The sequence below is a fragment of the Gouania willdenowi genome, chromosome 6 (assembly GCF_900634775.1).
Source record: "Gouania willdenowi chromosome 6, fGouWil2.1, whole genome shotgun sequence".
NCBI classification, from domain to species: domain Eukaryota; kingdom Metazoa; phylum Chordata; class Actinopteri; order Blenniiformes; family Gobiesocidae; genus Gouania; species Gouania willdenowi.
The window spans coordinates 19723326-19733388 of NC_041049.1; the positions used below are offsets into that span (position 1 = coordinate 19723326).

At 35.9% G+C, this 10063-nt stretch overlaps 1 protein-coding gene across 1 annotated transcript; it reads left to right on the forward strand.

Annotated features, from left to right (window-relative positions):
* On the forward strand, window positions 1-2200 carry iapp (islet amyloid polypeptide). The gene is made up of 4 exons (XM_028451092.1): window positions 1-103; window positions 617-711; window positions 1710-1856; window positions 1954-2200. Exons 2-4 carry the CDS (start codon window positions 632-634, stop codon window positions 2126-2128), a joined length of 402 nt encoding a protein of 133 aa, XP_028306893.1. The 5' UTR covers window positions 1-103; window positions 617-631; the 3' UTR covers window positions 2129-2200.
* The last annotated feature ends 7863 nt before the right edge of the window (window positions 2201-10063 follow it).

A 10063-nucleotide genomic window follows, 5' to 3' on the forward strand; every position in this document is an offset into this window, starting at 1 on the left:
CTGATGTCACAAGTGGTTGGAACACAGAGGCTATAACTGTTGGAGTCGCTTTGTGTGACAGACTCACAGAACCTGGACTGCTCCAGTGACGGACAGGGAGAACGTAAGTACGCCTGGCTTCTGATCTATTTCACTGAAACAGGGTTAAATCGGACTTGCCATTCAAGATTGTCTTCCATTGCAACACCTTAAGGTTTTTGAAATATGAATTGTTTCTGTATTGTTAAATATTAATATTACACTTTTATGTTTTTTTTTGTGTTTATTTATCAAAGGAAATGATGCATGTTTTAATGAAGATGATCAATGTCAATCAAATTACAGACTTCCCAAATGTGTTTCTGGTAACTGTTGAATAGAGTCATGTTTACACTAAAAAAAAAAAAATATGATAAAAACAAATATCTATACATCTATTAATGATTATTCATGAGAGGATTTTATATATTGACCACATAAATAATCTATTGTTTCAATTTTTCTTCTCATGAACTGAATAAATAAAAAAAATATAAAAAAAAAAAATGTTCACACTTTGGATTAAGTTTTTTTAAAATGATTGCTCATCTGTCTGGGAATAAAAGTGAATGCTGGTTATGTGATGGTTCCTTACCAGGCTATAACCACCACTATGTACCACCTGAGGGTTCCTGCGCTGCTGCTGGTGCTGCTGGTGCTGCTGCACTGCATCACTGCTGCCCCGAACCACAGGTGAGGGAAAAGACGGAATTGTTGTATTGTGCTGAGGATCAGAACAGCATCAAACTTTCAGATTAATTCAGTCTGAATGAATCTTTTTATTTTATTTATTTTATTTATTTTATTTATTTTATTTATTTTATTGACTTTATTTATCTTATTTATTTTATTCTATTTAATTTTTTGTTTTGCAACATACAAGGCAAAAAAAACAGAAACAAACAACGATGCTATACCCCGAAAGCATACACCCTGAACGACCTTTACAAATCCTTTTTACCTATATTACAATAAGCAGTGTGTGTGTGTGTGTGTGTGTGTGTGTGTGTGTGTGTGTGTGTGTGTGTGTGTGTGTGTGTGTGTTTAAATAATAACAATAATAATAATAACAAAAGAAGAGAGAGAAAAAAAGTGATAAAATGACTAGGACTCAGTTGGTAGCCTTGGTGCCCAAAAAACCCATGGGGCACATCCGAGCGAACACGAGGGGGCCACGGCACCCACTCCACTCTTTTTCTTATGCCACTTCTTCTTCTTCTTCTTCTTCTTCTTCTTCTTCTTCTTCTTCTTCTTCTTCTTCTTCTTCTTCTTCTTCTTCTTCTTCTTCTTCTTCTTCTTCTTCTTCTTCTTCTTCTTCTTCTTCTTCTTCCTTTATTTCCTTATCCTCCTTTTAATTTGATCTTTTCTTTTCCTTTTCCTGTCCGGGTCTCCTTTCAGGCTCTGAGCCACCATCAGACTCTTTTTTTTTTCTTTCTAACACACCACAATTCAATTCAGACATTTAATATGAAATCAAGAGATTCTTGAAATGTCATGGAAAATGTCATGGAAATTGCCTGATAAGAAGGGACGTATCACTGGAGGTGTATGTGTGCTCACCGGTTAGTGGAGTACGCTACTTGACAACAAGAGGAAAAGGGCTAAAAGGGCCACTTAGTCTTATTGCTCTCAGGAATAGTGGATACTTTTGAGAGGCTAACATTGGTGTCACTTCTTCCTCTTCGGTGCAGGTACTTCAGTCCTCTCTCATCCAGCGAGCTGCAGGAAAACACTCTCCCAGACAGCGATGATGACTGGTTGCTTTCTGGACTAATATCCAACCCATTCCTCGGGCTCATGAGTACAAGACCCCGCAGAGGACTCACAGCTTCCAACAGGTACATCAGCGTCTGGCTGTAAGAAAGATAATAACTATCATTATGATATAAGGAAAATGTATCAGTCTGATGCATTTCTATGCGTTTCTTTCCATAGTCACAACATACAGAAAAGAAAGTGCAACACAGCCACCTGTGTCACCCAAAGGCTAGCAGACTTCCTGGTCCGTTCCAGTAACACTGTTGGTACCGTGTATATCCCGACCAATGTGGGATCATCTACTTATGGCAAGAGGGAGCTTCTGCAGCCACCCAGCTACCTGCCTCTCTAGGGCTGTCTGAGGAAAGTCCTGCAGCCCTCCCTGTGCTCTCATGACATAATCATCTTATGTAACATTGTAAGAATGATGATGATGATGATGATGATGATGATAAAAACAATGATTTTTACTGCGTTCGTTCTTTCTTTTTATGATGAAAAGTAAAAAAAAAAAAAAAAAAAAAACACTGATGGGATAATAATCTGTCTTTCAGGTTTTGTGATCGCTGTGGAAAAGATGAGTGAATGCTGCTTTAATAAGGCGGGAATGAAAAAATGAATAAAAAGGAGAGAAAAGGACACATATACATAAATTACTAAATATATAAGACATTGACAATATCCAAGCAATAAGTGATAGATATTAGTCCCAGCAGGATTTTCACTTTAAATTCCCTTGATTTTGTGATATAAATTTCAATTTTATTGAGGAAAATGTTATGTAATAATTTGAGGAAAAGGTAAAAAGATTTTGCAAGAATTTAGATTTTTTTTTTTAACTGTTTAACATTAGGAATGATTGCCATCATGTGATATAAGCACCAGGAAAACTGTGAGCTCCTGCAAATATTGCTGGGTTTCATTAACCCGATTCATCATTTCTCTGACATTTTTACTTTTTCCCGCGGGCCAAATTGGATGCTCCAAATGGTTGGATTTGGCCCATGGGCCTTGAGTTTGACACATGCACTAGAAGGACATAGAACTGAAAAAAGGCTAATCTAATGGTTTGACAATGAAATATTTGAGTCAAAAGTGTAATTAATTCTATTGAATAAAATACTTTTTTCCCCCTTTTTTTTTTTTAACGCCACGTATTTCTTAATCATTAAAGCTGTTTGTAGAGATATAGAAAGTTAGAGGTTGATGGTTTGAATCCTGACCTTTACTTGTTCCTGTAGACTTTGACTGATGAAAATCACCATAATTGAGCAGAAGTCTTTGCATGGCAGAGAAGCCACGAATGACATCAACGTGTGAGTGGATGTAGTTTTATCTGAGTCTGACTCATAGAGTGAGTGGAGGGTTGCAGAATCACTGAGGGGGTGAAAAACTAAAGTGGACTACATTGATGTCTGGGGACGTAATTCTTCAAGCCATCAAGAGGATGGACAGCTTGTGTCCAACACAGGGTGAAACTACAGATGGGAGAGAAAAGGATAGAAAGAGGAAGGAGAGAACAGGATATGAGAGGGGGGAACATTTTAAAGCATCTACATGTTAAAGAAGGAGGACAGAGATTGAAAGAGTTTTCTTTAAAAGGTCCAACTTGAGGCTTGTGCTGTGTTCTAATGTTGGTTTTTTGGGGTGAACCAGCACCTGAGGGTGGTTTTTCTAGTCCCAGTGCTCGTGTTTTTGGCATCCAGGTCATTCTCTGCTTTGGCCAAGGTGCTCTCCAGCTGTGGCACCTTTTCTTGAACTTGGTTCTCAAGGTTGCAGTGAGCTTGCTCCGTTAACTTAACCACTTTCAAAGTGTGAGTTTTCTCCTCCAACAGTTCATCGCATTGAACAGTTTGAGTTTTTAATTTCTCAGGCATTTGCAAAAGATCAGTCCTTCACCTCCAACTCTTTATCTTCTCAGCTTCTGCTATCTGTGTGGAGATTACAACTACAATTTGAATATATATTTATTGTCAAAAAAACAAGAAAATAAATCCAAACTGAATAAGATAATCACCCACTGTTGCTTGCTGTTGTTGAAGCGTGGCAGTCACCTCCTCTTTCTTCTTCAGTTCACTGTGTCTTCTGAGTCTGGAAGTCACTGGAACTTTAAGGTTTGTAGAATCTTCCTTCAGGCTTAGAAGGATAGAGTTGGTTTTAGCTTCCTGAAGCAGCTTGTGCTCTAACTGTCTGGTTTTCTGCTCATTTTTGACTGATTAAGTAACAGTGTAAGGTCTGAAATTTGCTTTTTCTGACATTCAAGAATGGAGTTGGTTTTCTGCTTCCTTTTTTCAGGAGATGCAGGTTGGTCTCCTTTTGGGTCAGTGGCTTTCTTCTTCTTCTTCTTCCCAAAAGCTTGCTTTGGTTCACCCTTCAGGTGGAATGAAACCCCACAGGTTTTGACTAATAGGAGCTGATTTTCATTAAAGTCACCAAAAGTAAAATCATCAATTTCCTTGTTTTCTGTTTCCATCTTGTAAGCTGCCAAAATCACTTTTGTCCCTCCTTCTAACTAAGATACACCATTTTCCTTGCTGTGCTTTCTCTGTCTCATCTTAATCACCAAAGTAAAAATTGTCAAAATTGATCACTTGTTTTTGCTCCATTTTTTATGTTTAAGAAACAAAAGAAGTGAATGTTTTGCACAAAAAAATGGAGTTTTTGAGCTCTGAGCTTTGAACTGTGTGTGTTTTTTTTTTTTTTTTTTTTTTTTTTTTTTTTTTTGTGTTTTTTTTGAATAATCCATGCATCTGGTCAAAAAAATAAAAAAATAAAAAAGTGAATCAGAACAACACAAGCAAGCACATTGGGGTCATATTTTCCTGATGAATAAAAACAGAATGAAAAAAATTACAATATATAAATTATTATTAAAGCAAATGTTTTCTTTTTATTTTCTGCCATGCTGCTGTTACATTAGGATTTATGGGATTCTCGGTGTAAAAGTTTGCAAATATTTTGTATTTGTGGTTTTTTATCTTTGAAAGTTAGTCTCCTTTGTGGCTAAATTAGTGGTGATTTCGCGCTGTCCTTGGTGCTGAAACATGGCAGATTTTGACAGCTGTCACTCCGAGTGTCTGAATGAGAGACGGATGTGCTCCGTAATGGCCGATTGTCCGTGCTTCTTTAACGCTGATTCATCATTCTTTTATTAAACATTTAGGTGAATTGGTTGTTTGTGTTCACGTGATATTATTAGCCCATTTAGTGAGCAAAAGGGTCTTTATAAAAATGTATTCCGTAACATTTTTGTCTTTCTCTTACTGCCGGAAATACACCCGTGGTGTGTTCTGGAACCTGTTGATAAGCACTGACTAAGAACTGTGTGCAAGCAGTTCAGTCAGTATCATTTTATTCAAATAGCTTTCTTTAGCTTGCATTTTAGATTTGGCAGTAAGGCTCTGTTCTGAGACCTCTTTGCCTTTTCCAGCCGCTGCGTGGAAATCCGAAGCAAAGGGAGCTCCCATTCGCTTTTTCATGAGCTACATGGAGAGGCATAAGCAGAGAGAGCGGTCAGCAGGACCCCCTGGAACAGAAGCACAGATGTTTAGATGGCAACAGAAGACAGTGTTTACTTAGATAGAAGAGGAGAAGCTGGGGTGGGGGTGGGTTGCGAGGCATTTCCAGATGAAGTGTGCGGAAGTTGATGTGTTGCCGTGGTTTAAATGCAGCGCTGAGACTAACTCTAACCAATGGGAAGCATAGAATCTGATCACCTGGATGATTAACTGATTAGAGGATGGATGGTGTCAGTTGTTAACAGCTACCGACAGATGAAGGGGCTGGACTAGCTTGACCTCTGTGCCTCCTGACCTCCTGAACTAACGCGATGCTCAATATTTCAAATGACTGTCAAAAATGCAGTTACTAAGACAATCCAAAAAAAAAAAATTTAGCCAGCATGAAGTCATTGGTAATATGTGTATCAGCTCATTAAGTGAAAAATGGATGTTCAAAATTATTTTATTCAAACCTCATCGACAATCACTGCAAAACCGTCATTTTTTTTAAAAATGAAAATTGAAAATTGTCTTTAGCAATAAGTTATGCAACATCATTTACAGTCGCACATTTTGATGCACTGTAGATTTGATTTTGGATGAATCATAATCTGTGTGGATTGTTTGTGTAGGACATTCTGAAGCTGAGCTGGTAGCAAGTTTGGTGTCAATTGAGCAAAAATTATGGGAGAAGATTAAGTTTAATAGGTTTACAATTAAGAAAAAACAAGACCTCATATTTGCGATAGCTTTAAGTGTACCAAGGTACATATTGGTGACAGTTGCAAATCTGTAGCATATATGGTGGATTTGTTGTGATTTTTTATTTTTTTTTTTATTTAAAATGTAACTTTAGATACTTGCTGAAAGAAGAAAGACAAGAAAGAAAGAAAAAACAAAGAAGAAAGAAAGAAAGAAAGAAAAGAAAGAAAGAAAGAAAAGAAAGAAAGAAAGAAAGAAAGAAAGAAAGAAAGAAAGAAAGAAAGAAAGAAAGAAAGAAAGAAAGAAAGAAAGAATAACATGCAGGGTAACAATAGACTCCCGGCAGCTTCTGTTAAATATTATCTATTAAGTTTAAGTTATCAAGTTTAAATCAAATTAAAGGTTTAAGTTTGTTTGCTTGGGAGGAAATTACGCTTTCATGACACCAGTAGAGCACATGTAGCTGATTTCTCAATGAATCATCCACCACAGATGGAATAATATTTAATAATCATAAGCAGGACCTTGAACCGTCAATGTGGGATTATTTAGACTGTATAGTCCCACCTGAGAAACACCTCAGCTTTACATCTTTTTCTGACATGCCTGCAAATCAATTATTCAAGCTTTTTATTATAACAGTAAAAACTATTTAATTCTAATATTTCCAGAAGGTTGATGCAAATGATCACATCAGGTGTTAGAAAAACCTTAAAAATTACCCTTACTCGAGTCAATGCTAAGTCCATGTTAACTTATGGAATAATAATAATAATAATAATAATAATAATAATAATAATAATAATAATAATAATAATAATAATAATAATAATTATTATTATTATTATTATTATTATTATTATTATTATTATCATTATAATGATGCATTGGATTTTATACAGCACTTTATCGTAGACACTAAAAGCACTTTACAGAATGTAGGCATCACTCCACACTTAGTGGTGGTAAGCTACTATTGTAGCCACAGCAGCCCTGGGGCAGACTGACAGAAGCGAGGCTGCCATAGTGCGCCATCGGTCCCTCCGACCATCACCAACACTCACTCTACAACACTACATTCTGGGCAATGTGGGTGAAGTGTCTTGCCCAAGGGCACAGTGCCAGATACCACTGGAACCACTGTGGCACCTGGAAGTCTCAGTGGTCTCCCATCCAACTACTAACCAGGCCCAGACCTGCTTAGCTTCCGAGATCTAATGACAGCCTGGTATGGCTACATTGTATCCTATTTCCACAAATATCCTTCTTCTTGCTGTGGTGCAGTGATGTTTACCACACCACTTCACGTGGAGGATAAAACGACATATTTACGTTATGCCGGCATTCATCTTGTGCGTCTCATGTATTTTAAAGTTTAAAATGAAGTCAGTTGTCATCAACACTTCAAAAAAAGTTGCAAAAGCAAAGTTTTAAAAGTGTTCAAGTGATTAAAAGCAGCATAGACCATAATACACCCATAATATTGCTCCTCATTGTGCCAAATTGCATGATTTCAAAGCAGATGACATATTTCCACCCTACAATCCTCATCTGTTTACACAAAACTGTTTGGAACACTGTGTGCAGTCATAGGTCGGCCTGTTGTGGGGTTTACACGGGGCAATGTAATGAAAGTCAAAAGGCAAAATATGACGCACTGCAGCATTAGCCTGTGTTTGATTACCTCTGCACAGATCATCAGTGACAATGACACCCGTAACCCTCATACATGGGAAACACATGCATAAAAGCTTTTCCCATAAAAGCACGAGTGGCTGCATTTTGCTCATGAATCCAAAAACATTGCAGCCATTATCCCCACAGAGAACAGGGATTGTGTCGAGATCTGATGACTTCATGTAAAAAGCACAAATAGTGTTGTACTTCAAACTGCTATCTGCTGCTGAGTGTTTATTGCTGAAGTGATGACTACTGATGGATGTTGTGATGGGTTTTTGAGTCAGATTCATGACCCTGTCACCACATTAATCCCTTAAACCTTAGAAACATGGTTTATTTACATAACAAACAGATTGTGGCTATCCCACCAAATTTAGAAAATACACTTCACCACTAATGTTATCACTGCTACACAGGAAATCATGTCTTACACAGTGCAAATTAGTGGAGATTTGTTTAAATAATGAACGGATGGATGGCTTGGGACCTAAAAAGAATAACTGCATTGTGCTCTTATTTTGAAGGGGATTTTTTTGTATGCATATAGGTATACTGAGACATTGCAGAAATGAAAATGACGCCCTTAATTTTTCCTATAAACCTCATTACTTTATTATTACTGTATTAATAATAATATAAGTAATCTTTCTGTTCTTTTTTCATTTAGAATGCTCTTTTTTAAGCATTTTTCTAATATTTGCATTAAAAACTGTTGCCTTACTGAGATAAAGTTTTCAGCAATTATAAGAATGACCAATCTGAGCATTAATACAAGAAAAAAATAAAGGGTTTATGATTGTTTTTGTTATCACTTTGTTCATTTTTCTCTCATTTTGTGTGTATGTTGTTGTTTTGTGTGTTTTGTGTGTTTTTTTTTTGTTGTTTTTTTTGTCATTTTGTGTATTTTAGTTTTCATTTTGTATATTTTTTGTAATTTTGATTTTGTGTGTGCTTATTGTTTTGTGCCTTCAGATTAATTGTGTGATTTTTTCACTTTGCTTTTGGAGTTATTTTGCAGATCTTTGGTGTTGTTTTGTAGATTTTTCATGTAATTGTCATGTTTTTTTTTTTTTTTTGGTCATTTTATAGTCATTTTGGAGTTCTTTTGGTGTATTTTTGTATATTTTTTTCTCATTTTGTGTATTTTTGTAGTCATCTTGTAGGTGTCGTAAGTAATTTTGTACATTCAGTGCATTGTATCTGTTGTTTTGTGTTGTTTTCATGTGCTGTGTGTTTTATAGTCTCTTTTGCATTTACCTTGGAGGCCACACAATTAGACCGAGGGCCCCGGGCCACCACTTGTCCCTGCGTGCAGTAGAGCATGAAGGTGTTACATAAAAAATAAATAAATAAGAGCAACAAAAATATACTGTCATCGTGTAATCCGGCAGAACATTTCAAAGTCATATTAAATTTGCGATCATACATGATTTCCCAAGTGCATCAAGACATTTTCTAAAAAGAATTTTGCTTCCCCTTCCCTTTATCCCTGCAATGAAGGTTTAGAACAGAGGTGCAAGTAGAAAAACTGTTACTTGATTGAAATTGTACTCAAGTAGAAGTAAGTCATACATAAAATACTTAAGTAAAAAGTAGCTCCCCCCACATTTATTTTTGGTAATAAATCTTTCCACGTTCCCTTGCATACCGTAAACTTCTCATGTATAAATTTAAAATCTGTATAAAATAAAAGGTTTGTCAAAATGTACCATTCTTTTTTTTTTTTTTTAAATTAAAATAACACCAATTAATTTAATTCACAATGTAAAAAATTACCATGCTGTAAGTATAGCTACATTTATGAACTCTAAAACAATGTCATGTTAAATGTGCCATGTGGGTAGAAACCCGAACTTGAGCCAAAGAAGTAGCCAGGCGTTGATCAGAAATGACACGACTAAGAACATGTGAATTATTTTCAACGTGCCTTCATAAATGATGACGAAACCATGAAACAGAAATTTAAAAAATTATCACAAAAAAAAAAAAAAAAAAAAATTACTCAGTAACGGTTTGGTGTAGAAATGTTACGAATTACTTTACTTCTTTTAAAACATACATAAGTCCAAGTAAAATTACTGATTTAGAAATATACTCAAAAAATTAGTACAAGTACCCATAAAAGCAATTCAGTTATGGTAACGTGAGTACTTGTAATCTGTTACTTTCACCTTTGGTTAAGAATTACAATGCAAAACAATATAATATAGTAAATAATAAACCATCCCAAGTAAACAACTGAAGAATAAAATTAAAGTCACAAGACTAAACAGAAACGTTAAATAATACAAATTCAATATATTTCCCATTCCAGCCAATAGGTGGCGGTGTTGTGCATGAGATTGGTTCTCAAGTGGCAATTAAAGCCGTAGAAGAAGATTATGAACCTTTTTGCTTGCCGTAGT